The sequence below is a fragment of the Rhineura floridana genome, chromosome 8 (assembly GCF_030035675.1).
Source record: "Rhineura floridana isolate rRhiFlo1 chromosome 8, rRhiFlo1.hap2, whole genome shotgun sequence".
NCBI classification, from domain to species: Eukaryota; Metazoa; Chordata; class Lepidosauria; order Squamata; family Rhineuridae; genus Rhineura; species Rhineura floridana.
Window position 1 is genome coordinate 76,603,031 of NC_084487.1, and position 24,521 is coordinate 76,627,551.

Consider the following 24,521-nt stretch of genomic DNA (forward strand, 5'->3'; position numbering starts at 1 on the left):
ACTGAAGACGTTCCTCTTTCAACAAGCCTTTAAAGTGGAGAACTTATCCCAGTCTGTGTTGGAATTGCTTTTTAATATGTTTTTATACCTTTTTAAATATATTTTAAAACTTTTTTTAAAGATGTTTTTAAAGCTTTTTAAAAATGTTTTTAAATATTTTAAAATATATTTTAAAGTCTGTTTTTATAATGTTTTAAAGTGTTTTTAGTGCTTTTGTTTGCCACCCTGGACTACTACTACTACTACTACTACTACTACTACTACTACTACTACTACTAATAATAATAATAATAATATAGCTGCATCACCTGAACCCAAGTGTACTGCCCAGGCTGGCATCCTGTATGACATTGCTGGGGATTTCACAAGATATACTCAGATTGTATGTTGTTTTGTTGGCACACTGAAATATACCAGCTTTTGGAGCCTTGAATCCTGGGGACACTGCTGCCCTGGCTTGCTTGTTCAATGTCAGTATCCTTGACAGTAATAATGCTGAAGCAAGAGCATGGAGAATAGCCATTCCCTAACTCTGCATGTTACTTAATTGGTTTGTTCTCAGCTTTGCTTCCTCTTGCTCTGCCAGCAACTAAATAAAGTCTTGTTTAGCCAGTCTTTGTAATTCAAGAATTGAAGCACTTTCTTTGGGGGGGGGGATGGACTGCCTTCAAGTAGATTCCGACTTATGGCGACCCTATGAATAGGGTTTTCATGGTAAGTGGTATTCAGAGGGGGTTTACCATTGCCTTCCTCTGAGGCTAAGAGGCAGTGACTGGCCCAAGGTCACCCAGTGAGTTTCATGGCTGTGTGGGGATTTGAACCCTGGTCTCCCAGGTCCTAGTCCAACACCTTAACCACTACACCATACTGGCTCTCTTTCTGTCTGCCCAGAAAAATAAAAAACAAATGGATCTTGAAAGGATGCCCTTCCTCAGATTTTCTAGAAATAGATAAATAGATGGATAGATAGAAATAAGGTGCACTGAAACCTCTTTCTTCTGCTCCTAAATGCACCCTTTCTGTTTTAAAGCACTTGCTTGGTCTTCCTTTGAGTTTCTCTCTTTTTTGTACTGGATACATCTAGAGAGATGTCTGTAATTTCATTTCAAACAGTGTTCAGGCCTCCTTTGCCATCACCACCTTATTAAAATGCATTGCAAGGTACAAAAGCAACAAGAATTCCTTCATGTCTACTGTTGTCAGCTACAATTGGATTTCGCTCCCTCATCTTTGTGGGTCTGCTCTTGGCTATTCCACAAGATGCTCTGCAGCTTTCCTTGTTTCATTTCTGTCCTGTCTTCTTTCTTGTAATAAAGAAAGTGCATTTGGATTCTGAACTGGTACATAAACAAGAGAGTTGTGCTGCTTAAGGACTTTGGAGGATAAGGTGAGACTTGCACCCTTGGCAGGGGGGGCATCTGTGGGGTGGAGCGTGGCCCCAGACAGTGACGGAAGGGGTAATGCCATTCTCCTGTCCATGTCAGCTCTCCCAGGATCAGCCTGGGATCCTGGACGATTGTGAGATCTACAGAGGGGCAGAAACAGGCTCAGGCCTATAAAAGGCCTCGGTCTGCCAGATGCCAGCCTCATTCTTTGTGTGCTTGCTTTTACCATCCACCATCCCTCAGTTTTAGTGTGTCATGGAACTGTTGTTAGGCGTTTTTATGCTTCTGTCACAACTTAGGCAGAAATGGTATTGGGAGGATCAAACATAAGGAGGACACCCATAAGGGGCCTAGTGATATATGTGCTGGCTGCGCCCCTAGCTTGGAAAGGGTACCATCTCATCCAGCTTACAACTCCCCCACTGTTTGGTCAGTAGGGTCACAGGCACCTTGGGCCTCCATCCCACCCTAATGCTGGCTAACTCCTAAGGGTGATTCCCAACTACTTGTTGGATGACTTGGCATTCCTTTGGCATGGGCTGCCGAAATGGAAGTGGATCCTTGCCCTACTGTCATGCCAACCCTGCTTACTGGCTTTAATCAATAAAGCTGTGGCCTGTTTTCACCCATAAACCATTGTTGGCCATCTTATTCCCACTGCTAAAGGGGGATGCAGCATTCACCTGCCTCACAAAGAAGTGAGGGAGCATATCTTTTATAATGGATCAATTGTAGTAGCTGTACAGGCATTACTATGAGAGAAAGTTAGAAGCAAGTCTCCATTTATTTCCCACTATCATTTGCTAAAAAGGGTGGCTGGTGTCTCCTGCAGCTTTTCTATTCAGTGCTTCGTCCCTGCTATGTTGGCATGAATATAGATTACCTGCGGGCATTTAGTTACCAGTGAATAGGTATGTTGAATCAGCACATAGGAAACGTGAGTGAAATTCAAGGCTTGTTTGTTTGCTTCCCTATAATTCAGTCATCTAGGCAACTTAGAATGGGCAAAAACAAAATTCCAAATAATAAAATATTTAAAAAATGCATAGGGAAGCATTCGACTGATCTATGGAATTGTGAGACATGTAGGGCCATCAACAGAATAGCTCCTGAGTTTCTTCACCAGTCATGTGGAGCATGCAGGTCACCTTGGTACTCCAGCGACCTGCGTGTGATGTAACAGTAAGGTCAATGGCTGGAGGGCAGATGGTGTAAATTCCAATCTGAACCTGATCAAATGCACTTGAGAGTGAATGATTGCACCTACCATGTGGCAGTGTTGGCATTGCATCTGCAAGTAGCCATCTGGCAGAGGTCTTCTGAGTGGTGAATGGGCTTTCGGCATTTGACCAGGATAGCAGTGCTCTGATTCCTTCAGCAGCTTGCTTTGACAATTTTGCTAGGCACTTTAGGGATAAAATCATTTGGATTTGGACAGAATTTTATGCCACAGTTGGAGCAAGTTCTCTGGAGGTGTCCAGAACATTGTCAGTTCCAGCTGTACTGAATCTGTTTCGGTTGTGATCTGGGGCTGTGGACAAGCAGCTTACAGGGGTGCAACTGACCCCTTAACTTCTCGACTTTGTTCATCTTCGTTTATTAAAGCTAGCTGTGTGGGGATGGCTGTGTGGGGCCATGGAGTGATTAATGCTTTACTGGAGGAGAGGGAGGTACCATCTGCCTTGAAGTGGTGGTGTCCCTCTTCTTGAAAATGGAAATGGACTGCCTTCAAGTCGATCCCAACTTATGGCGACCCTATGAATAGGGTTTTCATGGTAAGCGGTATTCAGAGGGGGTTTACCATTGCTTTCCTCTGAGGATGAGAGGCAGTGACTGGCCCAAGGTCACCCAGTGAGCTTCATGGCTGTGTGGGGATTTAACAGCTACTTCCTAGTGGTAAATATCCCCCTTTGGGGTAAGTTGCTCAAAGAGGTAATGGTAGCCCAACTCCAGGCATGTTTGGAGGAAACTGATTATCTGGATCCTTTGCAGTCTGGGGTCAGGTCCGGGCATGATACTGCAACTGCCTTGGTCATCCTAATACCATTTGTCAGGAAAGAGACAAGAATACAACCCTGCTTATTCTCCTTAACCTCTTTGATACCATTGACCATGGCATCCTCCTGGAAAGCGATTCCGTCAGATGAGGATCGGGGGCACTGCATTACAGTTGTGCCACTCCTATGTTTGGGCTGTTTTCAGAGTGCAGTCAGGGGGGACCATTGTTCAGCACCATGGGAACTTATCCTGTGGTGTCTCATAGATATCCATCTTGTTTCCTATGCTATTTTACATGTATATGAAGCTGAGAGGGAGCTGTCCTCAGGAGATTCGGAGTGAAGTGTCACAAATATGTGGGTGATGCCCACCTCCCCAACTGAATCAGGAGAAACATCCCAGGAGCTAGACCAGTGCTTGGAGACTGTGATGGACTGGATGTGGGCTAATAAACTGAGGCAGAGGTCCCCCCCCTCAAAAAAAGGAATGTTATGTGTTCCAAGTTATCTGGTCCAAAAGATGGGGAGGCAACCTGTTCTGCCTGAGCTTGCACTCTCTTGGAAGAAGCAGGTGACTAGCTTGTGGGTACTCCTGGAACCAAGGCTGCCAATGTAGGCCCAAGTGGCTTTGGTGGCTAGGAGTGCTTATTTCGAGCTCCAGGTAGCTTACCAGCTATGACGCCTTTTGAACAGAGATGATTTGACAATTGTACTCCATGTTCTGATAACCCACAGGTTGTTCTATTTTAATGCACTTCGTGTGGTGCTGCTCTTGAAAACTATTCAGAAGCCTCAACTGGTCCAGAATGCAGCTGTCAGACTACTGGCTGGGGTGACATTTAGAACACACGTAACTCCAATCTTAAGGCAGCTGCACTGGTTGCCAGTTTATTTCCGAACCCAATTTAAGGTGCTCTCATGGGTTTTAAGTCCTGTGTGACTTGGACACCAAATATCTGAAAGGCTGCCTCCATTCCAACAGACCACCCTGGGTGTTAAGATTTTCAGAAGAGGCCTTCTTAGAAGTTCAGGGAACAGCAGCTTGGGAGAGGGCTTTCTTTGTATAGCTAGCTCCAAAGTTGTGGAACTCCCTACCCATAGAGGTGCATCTAGCATCAACATTATTCAGCTTTCATCATATGCTAAAGAAGTACTTCTTTATCCTGGCCTTTGACAGCTGAAAAGTATTTTTATGACTTACCAGGAGTTTATTTTGATGATTGTTTTGTATGGGTGAGTGGTTTTATTCTTTAAATTGTATATTTTTTTAATGTTAGAGCCCTCTCTGGGACTTTATGGTGGGTAAAGAAAATCTAATAAATAAGCCCTACTCAGAGAAGACCCATCAAAATAAATGGTATTTAAGCTAATAATCCATTGATTTCATTGGATCTACTTTTAGCATAACTTCATTAGATACCATCCATAAATTCCTATAAGGTTTGGTGACGGGATTTAGCTTGGTTACTCAAACAACGTTAGGCAAATTCATGGAGAATTAGAACTCTCAGTAGCTTATTAGTCAATAGGCAAAAGGGGAAAAAAGGAAGGCTTTCTTGTTAAGAAGAGATAGATGTCTCCATCACGACCTGTTAGTATTACCAACTGAGCACTGCTAGAAGCAGAATGCTGGGCTAGTTAGACCTTTGGGCTGGTCCAGCAAGGCAGTTCTAATTTTATACAGTAAATATTATGGCATCTGATGCTGTACAAAAATTGGTCATATCCTTAACATTCTTGTATTTTCTGTGTTGATGTGTAGAAATTCCTGCATTTCTGTGTAGATGTCTAGAAACTCCTATATTTTCATAATAGATATAGATTTGTAATACTGGCTTGTAAGTTTTACATTTGGAGCAGGCTAGATTCTTTTGAACACTAGAACAGGGTGAAGACTGAATGGCACCAATGTTGTTCTTCCTCCAGATCAGAGCTTGGAAAAGTTACTTTTTTGAACTACAACTCCCATCAGCCCCAGCCAGCATGGCCACTGGATTGAGCTGATGGGAGTTGTAGTTCAAAAAAGTAACTTTTCCAAGCTCTGCTCCAGATAAAGGAAAAGCGTTAAGAGTAGGGTTGCCATATTCCAGTTCCACAAATCCGGGCAGGTTAATTTGCATATTATGCAAATTATTTGCATATTAATATTTGGATTGTCCAGTTGTTTTGTTTTTGTGCCTAGGAATTACCACCAAAAACTGGGGAAAGATGTGAGAAATCTTTTTTTTTAAAGCAACATTTTTAGCCTTAAATGCCTAGATTCCTATTTTCCAACACTATGGAGTATTTATTTATTGATTAAGAGAATTTATATCCTGCCCTTTTGCTGTTAAAAACAGAGCTAGGACAGCTTACAAATATAATAAAAACAATAAAAATACACAATCAATATAAAAACATAATAAAAACACAAAATAGCAACAAACATAAAGTAAGTCAGGGCAGCAGTACGGTTAACCATATACAATATATTTCAAAGATGTGGTGGGTGGAGAAAAACAAGAAGCCAAAATGTTAGGAAAAGGAGTCTTTCACACAACATGCTCAGTTGTAAATACTGTTGCAGCAAGCTTTACAAGTTCCTCCAGTATTCCACTGGTGCAGGCACTCAGACATTCAAAGTATCTGTATGTTTCTTAGGTTTTATAAAAGCAGAGCTTTGCTTAACTCAAAATTTCTTCTCCCTTTGATCAACCACATCTACACAGGTTCCACCTCCATACTCAAAATGAAACTGGGCCTGGAAGTGTGCAACAACCCCACACATACCTTGCTAATTAGATTACCAATGCCAGGATGTCTGTCTTATTGACTACTCTCCTGCTTCCCCCCCCCCGGGCATCATAAAAGACCCAGTCCTGGGCTCAGAAAGAAAATAAATATCTGGTCCTCTTCAAAGTATTGATAAGCCTCTTGTTTTAATTGAAATAATAATTATAAATTCTTGTTCTTATCACTAACGGGAGTTCATTATCTTGCATATGCTGCTGTTGCTTCTATGGCTGTAACCGAGTGAGGTTAAAGATAAGTGAAATGCAAATAGGAAAAAAACAACACAAAAGGCAGTAACACTTTCCTAAATGTAATACCATACCAACCACAACAAGATTCCTATGAGTAAGGCAGAAAACTAAGCATCTCACAACCAGTCAGGATTCCTAACCAAAAACCAAAAATATGATAAATGAAGAAATATTTATATAAAAGCATGACTATCAAATATATTTATTATTTACACAAACTGTAAAGATATTTATAGTGCAATCCTAGGTTTATTTATTCAGAAGCAAGTCCCAGCGTATTCAGTGGGGCTTACTCAAACAGGGACAGAAATGCAACTTCAAGTGATAAGCAACTTCATTCACACAACCCAAAATTCCGAATCATGCCACTTTACGCTGTTTTGCAACTGTTTATACTTGTTTTTATGGTTATTGGATTTTAAATGGCTTTATTTCTTGTTGTGAGCTGCCTTGGTTTCCAACCCTACCTCACAGGGGTGTTGGAAAGACTCCATACATGCACACGCACACACTGCAGATGTATAAATACATACAGCCCATATAATAGTTTATTGTCAAACCAGTTGGTCATTGCAGAAAACTCAGTATTAGTTTAAAAAAAATCAGTATTAGTTTCCTACAGAATAAAAACTGTAATACCTAAGTAAGCCCTGCCTACTTGCTTTAAAATAGGACTGGAGGGCACAAACACAATTCTTTTTTACATTCACTCCAAAGTCCCATTGATTTTCAGCACATTCATAACCATGTCTACTCAAAAGTAAGTCCTGTTGAATTCAATGGGATTTACTCTGGGCATATGGGATTAGCATTGCTTTTACAAAAAGCAAGTATTGGGAAGGTTTTCAAAACACTGCCCAAGATCTGACTCCTGCACACAAGAGGAAAAAAAACTGAAATGTATATACTTACCCAATTTATGAGATTTTCAGATAAACAGGGGGTGAAACCACCATTTTGTTTTCTAGACACTGCCTAAGGTCAATGAAACTGAAACACAATCCCTGATTGGCTGCAATCCTGAATGGGCGGGGTTAAAGCTACGAAGTGCTATACAGTACTGTTTAAAGAAAGATTTAACAGTCGGGGGGCGGCTGACGTTTTTATGTATATCTCGAGAACCGGACCATCTAGAAACTTTTTTTTTTTTTTAAATTAAAGCTGAGAATCCGGGCCACCTAAAGGGCTAGCCAGGCGCCGGGTGGCATGCATAGAATCTGGGTAAAACCCGGCTAACCGGGCAATATGGCAACCCTAGTTAAGAGAGAGTGTCTGTATTGTTACCGGCAAGACTAGCCCTTGCCAGTGTGTGCATAGGGTCGAGGGTTCTTGCTTTCTCCCTTCCCTCATATCTACACAGAGTCCTTGTATGTCGAATGTTAGGTCACAGGTTATCAACAGTTGTCTAGTGTAGGCGTAGAATAGAAGAGACCCCACTCAAGATTTCTTGAGTCTTGGGAGGTACCAGAAATTTTCTATTTGGGAGCCAGACTTCAGACAGCAGAACAGTCTTTATAATATATGATGTTTGTTCATATCTTGAACACTACAACTAATAAAATGCATTCTAGGTGGCCTTAGCCATCATTGCAGAAACAGAAAAATAGAAATATATATATCTGCACAAATGAAATTGCTGGATATCCATTTAACATCAAAGTATAAAACCCTGAAGGCACATCTTAATTAAAACAAATTACAATAGTTGAAGGCTGAGTTAAACTCCTAAGTCATACCACAAAGCCAAAGTACAAAGGACATGGGAATACATGTGATACATCACCCGTCGGATGTTATGTATGGTTCTCCTGCTTTCTTCGACCTCCCTCTACTCTAGCAGAGCTTGGGGGGGGGGGGCTGGGTGCTATGAAACCTGGATTTTTATACACTTTCTTTTCTATGGGAAGGCATGTTCCCGTGCTGTTTTCTCTTGAATTCATTCTCATAGATTGGTCATAAACATTCTCGTGGGATAGTCTTACAAATAAACACCTTTTTGTTTTCATAGATTTCCATCTTATAAACATAGATGGTTTAGAAACACACAAAGGTGTTTTCTGGTGCAAGGGAACTCCTACTGCAGCTTTCCAGAAGCCAAGGATAATGTGGAATGTAGTTTTCCAGGCACACAAGGAAAACTGCATTTCACATGATCTCCAGTGCTTGGGGAAATTGATATAAGGAGCCGGAAGAAGGGTACTCAAAGAGACAGGAGTTATAAGGAGCAGGTGTGTGTGTGCTTCCAGAATGATGTTGATATAGTAAGCTGAATGGAGACCATTGCATGGGACTGAGGGGAAGACGCTGACGCCACTGCTGCTGCTCCTTAAGCCGTTGCCAACACCACCCTGCACTAGGGGAGGCCTACGAAGCCTACAGAGAAGCAGTTCAGAGCCCAGTGGAGAGGCAGCAGTGCCACTTTTACTTTTGAAAGCCCCAGAGTAGAGATGTGAAGGCCTGGAAAAACAACCAGAGAACCATTTTTTTTTCCTAAGCCTTTTTTGTTTTTTTCCTGAAAAATTTGAAAAATATGAATAAAAAATTGATTATGGAATGTTTTATTTTAGCATGATGAATAAAATGTTTCACTGAATCTTGGTGTCCCCCCCCTTTTTTTTCTCAGTTCTTTTTATGGGAATGGATGCTATTTATGTCTGCTTGACACTGGAGGACTAGTGGACACAAATAATTTTATTATTAATGTTGATGGTCTGGGTTTTTTAAAATTGTTTTCCCCCCCTGCTCCTCATAAACCGGCAAAACGAAAGAAGTTCCTTATGGTTCAGGTGTTTCTTACAGTTCAGGATCTTGTAGATCCGTTTGTTACAAAAGAAAGTAAAAATTTAAAAAAGTAAATTCAATTTGTAATAATTGTTTGAATAAAATGTACTTTTAATAAACCAAATGTGATAATTTTATGCCAGACCAACTTGTAAATAATTACATTTAATGTTCCTGAAGCAACAAAGTGACTTTCAATCTGTAAAAAATGCTAATACTGCATTGTTTCAATTTTTCAAAAGATTTTTTTTCTGGAAAAAAACTTTTTTTCCATGGCTTCAAAATTTCTGGAAATTTTACATCTCTACCCCAGAGCCACCAAGTGCCGCCTGCCCATCTCCTTCACCGCATCTTCTTCTTCGTCACCCTCCCCGCTGGGCCTCTCGTCGTCTATGCCTGTCATGATGGTGGACCCGCACCAACTCTCAGACAATATGAGCTCTGGCACTGGGGCCTCCCCCATGGACAGATCCATCTATGCTGAGCCGGCCTCCACCTCTTTCCTCTCAGAGCCCGTCATTTCCATCTCTGCTGCGGGCAGACCCACCCACGCCAAGCAGGCTTCCACTTCTTTTGTCTCCTTTCCCTTTGAGCCCCTCATTTCCATCTTTGCCACAGCCTATGAGAGTAGCCTGGCCAGCCAGGGCAGGCAGATTGTGGGCTGGAACATTGATTGCTTTATTCCCGTGATCAAGTTGAAGTACTGCTTATCATGGACACCGTCTATGTTGGCAATAAACTGGACTACTCCTGATCCCTTTCCTGTATCAGGACTGGCAGGTGCAGTACAAGCAGGATACCCCAGTGGTACCACGCTTTGATATTGATGTAAGAACTAGTAGACATCATCTAATTATTAGGAATTTATTAGGGAAGTATTAGAAAAGTGTTGCCTGTTATTGTATTGTCATTGAAAGTTGTTATTGCTACTTTTTAATAGTGTTAATACTTTGTTATCTAACTTTTGTAAATTGTATTGTTTTTCTTGATGTGTATTTGTATTTATTTTTTGTAAGCTGCCTTGAGGGCCTTCTGGCCAGAAGGCGGCATAGAAATAAATATGTACGTAAGTAAGTAAGTAAGTAAATAATGTTCTCAGCAATTCATATCAGTTCGTAGGTGAATTGGCCAGATTATTGCCAGCCATTCAGAAAATCCTACTAAGATATTTCCTGTTCTCGTCACTGTTTACGTTCTAACTCAGACTTGTGTATTTTGAATCTAGTATTTTGGCTATACGCCCAGACTTCCTGGAGGGGGAGAATGGGTACAGAAATGCTTGGTTTTTTAAAATGCTTTTTCTCCAACTCTGAAGGGGGGCAATTTCAAACTACTCCTGTTTTACTGTTTTGGCTCTTGTGCCTATGGCAAACTTTATACACTAGTTCAATAAGTCTTAAGCATCTCTAGGGAAATCTAAGCATGTATAAATGATGTCAGCACATTATATACCTATTTTAGACCATTATCTGGGTCTTTCCATTATAGTATGAAAGCATGGGTGTAAAAATGTGTGGGGAGGGAAATGTTGGGCATTAAATTAAAAACTTCATTGGAACAGTTTGTCAGTAGGGTAGGAAAATGCAGCATATGTGCATTAGGTTTTCTGTGTGTGTTATAGTAGTTTGATCAGGACAGGGCTCATTTGTGGTCCTACTGTGTCACACCAGGGTTTTTTTGGAGTGTCAACCTGCTGCTGTGTTGTTATTTTTTTAAATTGAATGCTCTTATGAGATTTAAGCACTATTTGGTCTTCCTTCTGAAAATTCAGCATGTTACTATTTCATTTTCAATTTGTATCCAAATGCAAATTTGCACATACACTTACCCTTTAATGAGCGCTCCTGTAGAGTGCAACAACCCTTCACAAATGTAGTACAGGTGTCTGGAGGGAGGGAATCAGCAGCAATTTTAGAAAGCACAGCATTTGGTATACATGATTCTGCATTTACTTTTAGAAGCCATTCTGATGTGAGGGTGCTGAGATAATTTAAGGCTCAGTGCCATGAGCAATATTACAGCCTCACCTTTAATGTGGTTTCTGCCATGCTTTGGCAGCCATGGATTTCTCTCAAAAACAGTGGTTAGGAAATGAGGAGGAAACTGGAGAGCTACCACTTAGCTGTGATTTTATTGTTTTTTGCTGTTGGATTACATGGATCTCCCCAGAGGTGTCATGTTGGCATGCTCTAAAAGGTGTGTCCTCTTCTGTGTGCGTGTTTATGGGATGACAGCAGTGGCATAGTATATTTCAGACATCACACTCTCTATAAGTGACAGGGACAGTATAGACACAGCTTTATAAACACAGGAGTCAGGAACATCAAACAACGTTTCACAGATTATTTTGAATCTCTTTTGACAATCTCTAGCCTATTGGCTAGGAAAAGAACTGCTTTCTCTTCATTGACAGGTCAGTTTTACCAATGCCTTAGAAAGACAAATCATTAGCCAAAGTGGAAAAAGCAACCCCCCCCCCCAGTCTACTATTCAACACTCAGGTCTTTGAAAAATCTATCTATGTTTTTTCAGCATCTGTAGTTAATATGATGATATCTGGAGGCAATGGTGCATAGTCCTAATAGTCAGCTATAGACTTCTGGATTTTCCTCTTTTTTTTTTTTTTTACAATAATTTTTATTCAAATTTTCATAAAACATACAAAACAAAGTCATAAAACATTCAAAGACAAAAAAACAAAACAAAACAAAAATGATTAAACAAAAAAATAAAATGTTGACTTCCCATTTGTCACCAATCAAATCAGTTATAAGTCTACAATATATAACAATCCTGTCTCTTAAATTATATTATAAAATCACTTTCCTCCAGTAGTTATCTTAATTAATCATCAAATCTCATAAACATTACTTTATTCTTTCCACAAAAAGTCAAAGAGAGGTTTCAATTCTTTAAGAAATATATCTATCAATTTTTCTCCAAATAAACATATCGATTAATCCATCTCGTTAATAATAATAATAATCTTATTGTCATAACCATAGTCCAAATAAACATTTCGATTAATCCATCTCATCAAAATCTGTTAGGTCCAATAATTTCAATAGCCATTATTCCATTATCCCTATTAATTTCATCTTCCATCTTCAATAGTCCTGTTAAGTCCAGTAATTTCAGTGTCCAATCTTCCATTATCAATATTCCATAATAATCTTGCTGTCATAGCCATAGTCATATAATAAGAGTCTGATGGGAATTTCCTCTATCCCAAATATTTTCTTGCCATCCATTCTGAATAAGTTGCTGAAATGCTGTTGTAAAGTCATATCTCTGTTCTTCTTTTTTACAAAATGCACTGGCTCATCTCTTGAAAGTTTTTCCATTGTCACATGGCTGCAGTTAATTCCATAGATTTTCACTATATCAAACTCCATCACGTCATTCCAGTCCAGAAGATTATCCAAGCCATTGATAACTTTATCTCTAATATCTTCATTAATTTCTTCAGAGATAACGTTAAATTCCAAACAGTAGATTTTATTTCTAATATCCATAAACTCCAGATCTTTTTCCAATTCCACATTTGTTCCAATCTCCAGGGCTTGTATCTTCCCTTTATTTATTCTTTTCTCATCTCTGATCTCATTCTCCTCTCTCACAGGATCCCCTATTCCTTTAAGCTCCTGCGTCATTTTGCTCAGTTCAGTTTTCAGCTCCTTACTACCCTGTCGCAGGGTTTGTTTCGTTATCTCAATCTCATCCATTATTTTCTGAAACATAATTACTTCCAGATTCTCAGCCACTTTCTTAGTTGCCATTTTTAAAACCACGAAAACAAAGCAAAACAAAAATAAAGAAGAACCACTTCTTATTTCAGCAACAATTGGGTTAATATTCCAGGCTTGATGACATCACAGTATAAACAGAGCAGCCTGCCTTATCTCTCTATGTTCAAGAATACAAAACAAATTTAGTTCCCAGCATCAAAACAGTTAGTGGCGTCGTGAAGAAGCAGATTCGTCAAAATAAAATAGACCAAAAAGAGAATAGTCCCAGACAATATAACATTCCTCAGAATAGAAATCCCTCTTCTGTTTATTATCTTTAGAATGCACTTCCAGGACAGCTTTTTGCAACAGAAACAGAGATAAGCAGTTAATTTCGTGAATAACAGAGAAGAGTTATAGCTCACCAGAAGTTCTTCAAAGCCGATCAATCTGACAAATCTCCTTTTGCTGCAACAATTTAAACCAAGTAAGAAAAATAATAGAAAGAAGGGTGCTTGCCTGTTAGTCTGTTTTCTCTTTGAAGAAAAGATAAACGTATCGCTTAAAACAGATAGAGCATGTTCGGAAGTCCGTCCGGCATTGTTGGCTGGACCTTTTCTCATAAATTAATGAAATCCAGTCCTCCCAGCAAAAACAGGCTTTTGAGGTTGATCTCTACGTTTCTCCCTGCCCGGGAGAAATTTTATCAGTCAAAAAAAAATGTTCTGACTGATTTATATCTGAATAAGCTTCTTTTGAGGCGGGAGCCCGTCTCAAAAGCAGGCACAAGCGAAGTCACCCTTCCCGGTGGATTTTCCTCTTTTTCACCAACAAAATCACTAGCAGTTATCCATTAGTGAAGGTGGATGAAGGCTGCAGCAGACAAAATACTTCCAATCGTCGTGGTATCCATGCCACTGGATCAAAGCCCTTTTCTGTCAAGATTGTGTGTTGATCGTCGTGCACCGATCTCCCCACATAAATAAATTCATGGACAGGTGTCTTCCAAGCGTACCTTATCTTGGAAGGCAATCTTACTCGGCCATGAGTGATCACCAATGACAGTGGTTGTGTGCAATACATGCAGAGGATAAGCACCCATGTATCTCCTATATATGCTTCATATGTTAAAGATAGATCTCATACTGAAAGTGATGCTATCTCTGCTATCTTTTCGGTGCCTTTTGAAGACTTTCCTTTCAACAAGCCTTTTAAGTTGAGACCTAGCCCAGTCTGCGTCTGTGTTAGAATTGCTTTTAATATGTTTTCTTTAATGATATGTTTTTAACCCTTTTTTAAAAAAAGATGTTTTTAAAGCTTTTTTAAAAAATGTTTTTAATGTTGTTTTGTTTTAATGTATTTTAAGGTATTTTTATGATGTTTTAAAGTGTTTTTAGTGTTTCTGTTTGCTGCCCTGGGCTCCTGCTGGGAGGAAGGGCGGAATATAAATCAACTAAAATGATGATGATGATGGAGTGCAAGAATTAGTGTCAGTAAACTATCACTATATATACAACATTGGGACATATCTAGGGAATCTATGGTCATTTGCAGGTTCCTAGGGTATATACAGCAGGTATGATCATCTGTATGGGCCAGTCAACACACAGGTACATGTGGCATGTTAATTCAGCAATGGTCTTTCCATGAGGGAACACTGTAACATTTTAGGTAGCCCTTAAGTATTTGAAAGTGATAAGGGAACTTGGTAGTGAGAATTTCTGGCAAATTTGAATGTCATTGTCAAGATCAGATGAGCACTAAATAACCTGATTAAAGCATAATATTATGGCCTTCAGACTTTCCTTTATGTATTTTGCTTCTGATAGATTTTTTAAAGAAAGAGTTGGTTCAGACCTTCCTTTATCTACAGACCCTGCTGGTTCTCACAGCTATCAATTGATAAGATGATTCCATTCTTTAATGGATTTGTATTGCTGTTTGGTGGGTGCTTTGGCTCACACTTTTTGGTAATCAGGGTGTTTTCCAACTTGCTTTCCTGTCTGTTTTTAAAACAAAAAGCCAGGACTCGTTTATAAGATTAAATTATGTTCTTTGCAGCCACTTTTTCTTTTGCTCAAACAATGCAATCCAATGGGGAAAGTATAAAGAGAAGAGAGAAAATCAGGAATATATTGCAAAGATGGATAAAAGAGGGGAGGAGCCACTAGTGTCAGGGCATTAGGTCAATAATTGAGTGCAAGCTTCATAAAATGCTATTTATCCTCCCACAGGGCATACAAAACCATTGAAGAAGATGACTTGAAGTTTCCTCTTATATACGGAGAAGGCAAGAAGGTAGGAATAAGTGTTTTGTGATTTCAAAGGAATATGGGGCCTTATACTGTTTACCACTCAATTTAGCCCCAAGCAGTCCAATTTTTTCCACTTCTTATCTCTTTATTTTATCATTCTGACAGCTTGAAAGAATATTGTGCCTGTCATAAATCAGTTTCTGCTGTCTGTAAGGAGGCAAATACAGTCTATTTGGAGCGGGCTGGGGGAAGCACAGTTTAATAACATTTACTGATGAATTTTTTGCCTGATTAATTATTTTATTTCAAGAAATCGGGAACAAGAGAGACCATTTGAAAAGAAAATATTTGTTTGATTTGCAGACAGCTCACTGCAGTTTGACTGTGAAGTTAAATGTGAGCCAGTAAGCTGGAAAAAGACAAAAGGCATAATGCTGATTTAGTTTGCTTTGAGCACAATTTTAGTGTGCTGAGATCAGGCAAGATTGAATTATATTAATATGCATATACATTTTTTTGTATTGCATCCACTGTTCAGTTCAATCTTACGAATCAAATTCACTTTCAAGAGTGTGGGGGAAGGGGGAGAGACTGAGAATTCTATTGAAGTAGCAATGTATTACCAAATGCATAATTAGAAACAGCACGATTATTAGCAGTGATCCCAGCAAGCCTGTAGATACAGCTTTAGGATCAATAAAAGGACACTGAAGTTTCAGATTGCTGGCATTAGTATGCTCACTGTGTGTCTAAGCAACTCTTCCCCAATGGCTTGACTGCTTATTTGAATTTTATAAAACAGCCTATCTTCGGAATTAATCTAGTTATGAAGGACTTAAACCTGCTGTGGCGTATCTGTATGTTTTAGATGCTTTTTTTGTTTTTAGAAAAATTTGTGCACTTGCTGCTTTTAAATTTATTTTTCTTTATTTATTTGTGGACCTAATGGTTTTCATTCTTAGCATATTTGAGAACCAATATTGAGGGTGTTGAACATCAGTAAAATGAGACACCTTCTTCACAGGCTGTCCCAAGAATTCCACTCAACTGCTAAGGGATCACAGTGCTGATGCAAAGGCTTCGAGGATAGGGGAGTTTGTAAAGGATGTTTGATTGTTCTATGACAGCCTTCCCCAACCTGTTGCCCTCTGGACTGCAATTTCCATCAGCCCTGGCTAGCATGGCAAGTGGTCAAGGATGATGGGAGTTGTAGTCAAACAACTTCTGCAAGCACCAAGTTGGAGAATGTTGTACTATGAGTTATTTTGTTGGGGGTTTTTTTTGCCTTTGTAAAGGAGAATTCCTGCCTCCTTTTTAGACAAAAACTGTCTAAATGAACACCAGGTCCCAGATCCCTGGAAATCCCAGCTCTTGTAAGGCACCCTTAGGTGCTAATCTTAGCAGGGCTGGAAGAGAACCAAAACCAACCCTGCAAGGTAGATCACGCTGCCACTACCCCTTTTGTCCACCAGTTTGGGCCAGGGGAAACCCAAACCTTAAATTAAACTGACGTCTCTGGGATTCCAAAGAGGCAAGAGTTTAAAAGCTTTGCTTCCTGGAGCCCAAGCCAAACAGACTGTTCAGTACCAGGGCCAATGATCATGGTGCTGGTTAAGTACCCAATCGAGGCTTACCTGAAGAAACACGCACCACAGTAAATATGAGCTGGCTTTATTACAACATATTAGGTACATAAAAATATTAGCATAAAAATCCTTAAACCCAGAACACCCACAAGGCATAGGTCTAAATCATCAATAGACATTAAAAAAAAAAGTTGAGAATTGAACCACAGTATAAAAACAAATAAACTATCTATTCCTAGTCAGGAACTAGGACCTGTAACTCAGTACAGACAATACTGAGCTAGATCGTCCAATAGTCAGACTCAGTATAAATAAGGCAACTGCCTATGTTTCTAACTCTAAAACATGCCAACAGAGGTTAGGATAGCAAAGATACTAGATGCCACCAGGTGCAGCAGCACATATTGCCCAGAATGTAATGTCAGGGCAAAAAATGGGGCAACTAGACAATGAAAAGGCTAGCTGTTATAGGGAAAAGTATAGCAACAGCTAAGGAGGTCTCTTAGCCAGTCAGGAGGCTCCTGGAAGGTGGAATATTCCAGGGTTTTTTTGCACCTTCCCAGATGTGGGCTGCCATAGCTAGCTGAAGCTGGTGACGTGAGGACCAGTCTGATTTATATCCCGCCCTTCCTCCCAGCAGGAGCCCAAGGTGGCAAATAAAAGCACCAAAAATTCTTTAAAACATCATAAAAACAGACTTTAAAATACATTACATAAAATACATTAAAACAAAACATCTTTAAAAACATTTTTTAAAAAGCTTTCAAGACATCTTTTTTAAAAAAGGTTAAAAACATATTGTTTTTTAAAAAAAGGTTTAAAAGCATATTTAAAAGCAATTCCAACACAGAAGCAGACTGGGATAGGTCTCAACTTAAAAGGCTTATTAAAAGAGGAAGGTCTTCAATAGGTGCCGAAAAGATAACAGAGATGGCGCCTGTCTAGTATTTAAGGGGAGGGAATTTCACATGTGTATTCAGTCATGAGCTTGTGGCAGCAGACGGCTTCTCAGCAGAAAGATGATACTTGTAAGTCTGCATTCCAGCAGCAAGATGTTACCCACAATCCCTCTTGGCAGAGCCATGTTTTTAGCACAAAGAAACAGAATTTCTTGACAGTTCTTGCCAAAGTTTTTTTGAATAATAAAAGAAGGGAGAAGAGTACAGATTATTCCCTGTAGATGTATTTATATGATCTGTTCCACATGTTATAACTGTAGTCATTTACTTGAACACGTGAGATTACTATACAGTAGGGCCCCGCTTATACGGCCGGTTCCGTTCCGGACCCCCGCCGTAAAGCGGAACCCCATTGAGTTTAATGGGCTGTGTTGCACGAAAATGATGTGAAAACAGCGCAAAACGTCGCAAAAGAGAAAAAATAGCTTTTAAATTAAAAACGAAAGCTGCCGCATCAGTGGAACGCCTTAACGTGGAACGCCGTAAAGCGGGGCCCTACTGTAGGTAGTTTTCAGATGATCAGTCACTGTGCAACATTCCCGCTACTTGCCTTGTAATACGAACTGAGATAATATTCACTAATAGGCAAAAAACCTTGCGGTTCAAGAACATACCTATAGCCCACAGCTATTCTATCAAACTTTAAAAAGCAAGGGAAATTGGGCAGCTATAGTAAATGCACCAGGGGAGCAGGAGATCTGAACTCCTCTCTGAGATATTGTACTGCCCTACAAATTGGTAAAAATGCAAACACCATTTGGGTTGGTCTTTCACAGTCCAATCCACTTCCTGTGTAGCTTGGAAGAATTTGGTAACATGTGCCTCTGAGCATGGTGTTTATCTATCCTGAGCAGCGTATCATAGAACTGTAGAGTTGGAAGGGGCCTGTAGGCCATCAAGTCCAACCCTCTGCTCAATGCAGGAATTCAAGTTAAAGCATACCCAACAGATGGCTGTTCAGCTGCCACTTCAGTATTGGAGAGCCCACCATCTCCCTAGGTAATTAGTTCCATTGTTGAACCACTTTCACAGTTAAGAAGTTTTTCCTGAGGTTCAATAGAAATCTGGCTTCCTGTAACATGAACAGGTTGTTCTGTATCCTGCACGCTGGGGCAATCAAGAAGAGATCCTGGCTCCTCTGTGTGGTAGCCTTTTGAAGTACTTGAACTCTTCTCAAGGCTAGACATACTCAGTTCTTTCAGTCTTTCCTCATGGGACTTTGTTTCCAGTCATCCTCGTTGCCCTCCTCTGAACCTGTTCCAGTTTGTCTGCATTGTTCTTAAACTGCGGTATTCAAAACTGGATGCAGTACTAAAGATGAGGCCTAACCAGTGCCAAATAGAGGGAAGCTGGTACTTCACACAATTTGGAAACGATATCAGTGCAGCCTAAAATAGGATTTGCATTTTTTGTAGCCACATTGCACTGTTGGCTCATATACAGCTTGTGATCAACAATTCAAAGATCCTTCCGGCATGTAGTATTGCTGTGCCAAGTATCCCACATCTTATAACTGTGCACTTGGTTTCTTTTTCCTAGATGTAGAACTTTGCACTTATCCCTGTTAAATTTCATTCTGTTCTTTTCAGCCCAGTCCTCCAGCCTATCAAGACCACTTTGAATTTTGTTTCTGTCCTTCAGGGTATTAGCTATTCCTTCCAATTTTGTATCATCTGCAAATTTGATAAGCATTCTCTGCACTTCCTTATCCAAGGCATTAATAAAAATGTTGAAGAGCATTGGGCCTAGGACTGAGCCCTGCAGTACCATACTCGTTATCTTCCCCCAGTTTGAGAAGGAACCATTGATAAGCACTCTTTGAGTACGATTCTACAGCTAACTGGATCCAACTGATAGTTGTTCCATCCAGCCCACATTTAGCTAACTTACTGATCGGGATATCATGGGGCCCTTTGTCAAGAGCATTGCTGAAGTTGAAATATACTATGTCCACAGCATTTCCACAGTCTATCAGGGAGGTTACCCGATCAAAAAAAGAGATAAGTCTGGCAGGAGTTATTCTTGACAAATCTATATTGGCTTCTAGTAATCACTGCATTTTTTCAAGGTGCTTACAGATTGACTGCTTTATAATCTGCTTCAGAATTTTCCCAGGGATTGATGTCAGACTGACTGGTTTGTAGTTCCCTGGTTCCTCCTTTTTGCCCTTTTTAAACATAGGGACAACATTAGCCCTCTTCAGTCATCCGGCCCTTCATCCATCCTTCATGATTTTGCAAATATAATAGACAGTGGTTCTGAGAGTTCTTCAGCCAGTTCCTTCAATACTCTAGGATATAGTTCATCAGGCCCTGGAGATTTGAACTCATTCAAAGTAATTAGGTGTTCCTTTATCATTTGCCTATCCATCTCAAGCTGCAATCCTGCCCCTTCAACTTCATGTTTACTAGGATCATCATAGACCCTCTTTTGGGAGAAGACTGAGCTAAAGTAGGAATTGAGCCCTACTGCCTTTTCTTTGTCATCATTTTGCCATCCTCATTGAGTAGATGTACTACCATTTCTTTTCTCAGTTGTTTACTATGGATGTACCTAAAGAAAGCTTTTTTGTTGCTTTTAACATCTCTCGCTAACCTCAGCTCATTCTCAGCTTTAGCCTTCCTGACACCACTCCTGCAATTCCGTGCTACCTGTCTATGTTCTTCCTTTGTGGCCTGGCTTCCTTCCACTTTATATATATGTCCCTTTTTGTTTTCAGGTCATCTTTTTGTGAAGCCACATTGGGTTCTTCTGCTGTCTTCCCTCTTTTTTCCTTGTTGGAATTGTTTGCCATTTTGTCCTTAGAATTTCCTTTTTTAGAAACTCCCACCCATCTTGGACTCCTTTTCTCATTAGGGTAGCATGCTATGGTTCCTTGCCTATCATTGTTCTGAGTTTATTAAAATAGGCTTTCCTGAAATCCAGAGTACATGTATGGCTACTCTGAGCTTTTGCTTCCTTTAAAATAATGAACTCAAGTATAACATGGCCACTTTCCCTCAGAATTCCTGTAACTGTACTTCATCCACTAAGTCATCTCTCTTGGTTAGAATCAAGTCAAGGAAAGTTATCTCTAACACAAGTCAGGAATTTCTTGGAGGGGCTGTGCTTGGCAGAATTTTTCTCCCAACAGATGTAAGTGGGCTAATTGAAGTCTGCCATTACTACTGTATCATGCTCCATGAAATGTTGGCAATTTTCAAAAGTTTCATCCTAGACTTCTCCTTGATTGGGTGGTCAGTAGTAGACTGCAACCACCATGTTCCTTTTATTCCTTTCCCCATTTATTTTAATCCAGATATTCTTGGTGGGGCCACCAAGCTCATCCTCCTGTATTTCTGTGCAGAGATATTATACTTTAACATATAGTGTGACTCCCCCTCCCTTTCTAGTCCTTCTGGTTTTTTTTAACAAGTTATATCCTTCAATTGCTATATTCCAGTCATGGGAGCCATCCCACCAAGTTTCAGTTATACTTATCAAGTTGTATTTACCTTCCTGTATTAAGAGTTCAAATTTGTCCTGTTTGTTTCCCATACTCTGGGCATTAGTATACAGACATTGAAGATCATGTAGTTTACGGTCTGGCTTCCATCCTTCATTTTTATGAAGGCTATTATTAGGCCCTATTACAGTTGTTCTATCAGCTCCTATGCATAAGCCTTTGTCAATTGTTATCTCCAATTGTTGTCTCCCTCTCCCGTAGGATTCAGTTTAAAGCCCTTCAAGTGGGGTTCTCCATGCTGTGGCCAAACACGTTCGTCCTAGTCCTTGTGAGGTGCAACCTATCACTTGCCAGCAGTCCATCTTCCAGGAAGTGTAGCCCGTGGTCCCAGAATCCAAATCTCTCACGTTGGCACCACCTTTCTAGTCAGTTATTTACCTGGAATATTCTTCTTTCCCTTTCTACTCCTCTTCTAAGTACTGAAAGGATGGATGTGAAGACTATCTGGGCCACAAAGTCCTTGAGCTTCCTTCCCAGAGCATCAAAATCTGCTATGATTTCTTTGTAGATTTTCTTGGCAGTATTATTCATTTCCACATGGATGAGGAGAAAGGGATACATGTCAGAGGGCTTGATGAGTGATGGCAACCCTTCTGTCACATCTCTAATCCATCCTCCAGGGAGACAGCACATCTGGCGAGTCCATGGGTCTTCTCAGCATACTTGGGTTTCAATCCCACAGAACAGGGAGTCTTCTCTTCTTGTTGTAGGGCGTGGTTTCATTGCCTCTGCTTGACTGAGCTCCAGCATCTTGCTTGCTGTCGCATGGTGTCTCCTGTAATTCTTCATCAGCAGACTGTCCTCCAATCTCATCTTGAAGTGCCTGAAATCAGTTCCATAGTTCCACCACTGCAGGTAGTCTTCTAGCTCTTCTGTTCCTGTCACACTTCCACAAAGTTTCTGTTTCTTTGTTGTTTCTCTCCTCAACACTCCTCTTCTACTTCAGCATGCTGCGGTTCTTCCACCTCCTTTACTTCTCCTTGCTGCTGCTGTTCCTGCATTTTGTCTAAGAATTCTTCGTCTTCTCTTATACCCTTGAGTGTGGCCACCTGCCGCCCTAGGCCTCTCACTTTTTCTTCCAACAGTGTCACCAGCTTGTACTTGTTGGACGTATACACCATGTTGTTCTCAGGCAAGAAAACATTGCACACTGCTTGCAGGTTACCACCACTGGAATGTCCTTTTCACCCATAACTGCTATTACCCTTTGTTTCTTTTTTTCTACTTGAATTGGAATGGCCTGTGCTTTGTCCTATCCTTGAAGGTTAACAGAAGAGTCCCTCTGGTACGTGATGTGTACTAAAAAAGTTTTTTGTTAGTGACCCCCCCCGCCAAACCCCCCTGCCAAACCCGTTAGCTCTCTGAGAGCTGGCTCACTTGTCTATCCTCTAGACCAGCTGAAACAGCTCCCTTTGCTCTTCTGCTCAGTTAGGAGTCAGGAAATGGAAATCACATGTAATATCACATGTAATATGTCACATGTAAGTCAAAGGCAGTGGCTTGTGAAAAGGAAGAGGAGTTTTGAGGCAGTTGAAGAGTTTAGGCCAAATTTGTCATAGTGGTTGGTGCTCATGGGTTAGGCTGTGACATTGATATAGGGGTATGAGGATTGTGCTGGAGCACTTGTGCTTGATCCATTACATTACTATCCTCACACAGTGCCTTGTGGGTTCATGTAGTAACCTAGATGAAGTATAAGATTTGCAAACTGATATATCCTATGTATCACAGACTTGGGAAATTAAAATTCAAACTATACATCTGGGTTTTGTTTTTGTGTTTTCCATTGAAAGGTGGCACATGGTAAGCTTGCAGTACAAGAAAAAATCATGTTGGACGATGAGCTGTAGAAATCTGTTGTAGGGAAGATTTGGTAACTTTCAGTGGTCCAGCTCCAAAGAACCACACAACTAGTTGCACATGCCAAAGGTAGCTTTAAAGTTGTTTCTCAAACAGCAACAGCTCCCAGTGGTGGCTGATAAACATTTGGAAACTGAGATGAGTTTCCAAACAGTTTGTGGTGTGGCACAAGGACCTGTTTTTCTAAGAAGAAAAGTCAAAAAGTCTAAGCTTTGGGATGCACCTTAAGCTGTTTGGATCCTGTTGTTGTTATGTGCCTTCAAGTTGATTATGACTTATGGCGACCCTATGAATCAGTGATCTCCAATAGCATCTGTTATAAACCACCCTGTTCAGATCTTGTAAGTTCAGGTCTGTGGCTTCCTTTATGGAATCAATTCATCTCTTGTTTGGTGTTGTTTATCTACTCCCTTCTGTTTTTCCTAGCATTATTGTCTTTTCTAGTGAATCCTCTTTATATGTCCAAAGTATGATAACCTCCGTTTCATCATTTTAGCTTCTAGTGATAGTTCTGGTTTAATTTGTTCTAACACCCTATTATTTGTCTTTTTTGCAGTCAATGTATCTGCAAAGCTCTCCTCCGCCATATTTCAAATGAGTTGATTTTTCTCTTATCCGCCTTTTTCACTGTCCAACTTTCACATCCATCCATACAGATCAGGAATACCATGGTCTGAATGATCCTGACTTTAGTGTCCAGTGATATATCTTTGCATTTAAGGACCTTTTCTAGTTCTCTCATAGCTACCCTCACCAGTCCTAGCCTTCTTCTGATTTCTTGACTGTTGTCTCCATTTTGGTTAATGACTGTGCCAAGGTATTGATAATCCTTGACAAGTTCAATGTCCTCATTGTCAACTTTAAAGTTACATAAATCTTCTGTTGTCATTACTTTAGTCTTCTTGATGTTCAGCTGTAGTCCTGCTTTTGTGCTTTCCTCTTTAACTTTGATCAGCTTTCTTTTCAAATCATTACTGGTTTCTGCTAGTAGTATGGTATTATCTGCATATCTTAAATTACTGATATTTCTCCAATTTTCACACCTCCTTCATCTTGGTCCAATCCCGCTTTCTGTATGATATGTTCTGCATATAGATGAAACAAATAGGGTGATAAAATGCACCCCTGTCTCACACCCTTTCTGATGGGGAACCAATCGGTTTCTCCATATTCTGTCCTTACAGTAGCCTCTTGTCCAGAGTATAGGTTGCACATCAGAACAATCAGATGCTGTGGCACCCCCATTTGTTATAAAGCATTCGATAGTTTTTCATGATCTACACAAACAAAGGCTTTGCTGTAATCTATAAAGCACAGGGTGATTTTCTTCTGAAATTCCTTGGTCCTTTCCATTATCCAATGTATGTTGGCTGAAGGGCATGGCCTGAGAACTGCTGAGAGCAACAAGCAGCAGCTGTGTGTGCTGGGACTCTCATTCTGCT

General features: G+C 40.2%; 1 protein-coding gene across 4 annotated transcripts in view; it reads left to right on the forward strand.

Moving 5' to 3' along the window:
* The window catches only part of PPM1H (protein phosphatase, Mg2+/Mn2+ dependent 1H), a 152,897-nt gene that overhangs the window by 111,275 nt on the left and 17,101 nt on the right, over positions 1–24,521 (forward strand). For all 4 annotated transcript variants that reach the window (XM_061639856.1, XM_061639855.1, XM_061639853.1 and 1 more), the window contains exon 7: positions 15,149–15,212. In XM_061639856.1, coding sequence (XP_061495840.1) covers positions 15,149–15,212 — 64 coding nt within the window. The remainder of the gene's footprint in view (positions 1–15,148; positions 15,213–24,521) is intronic.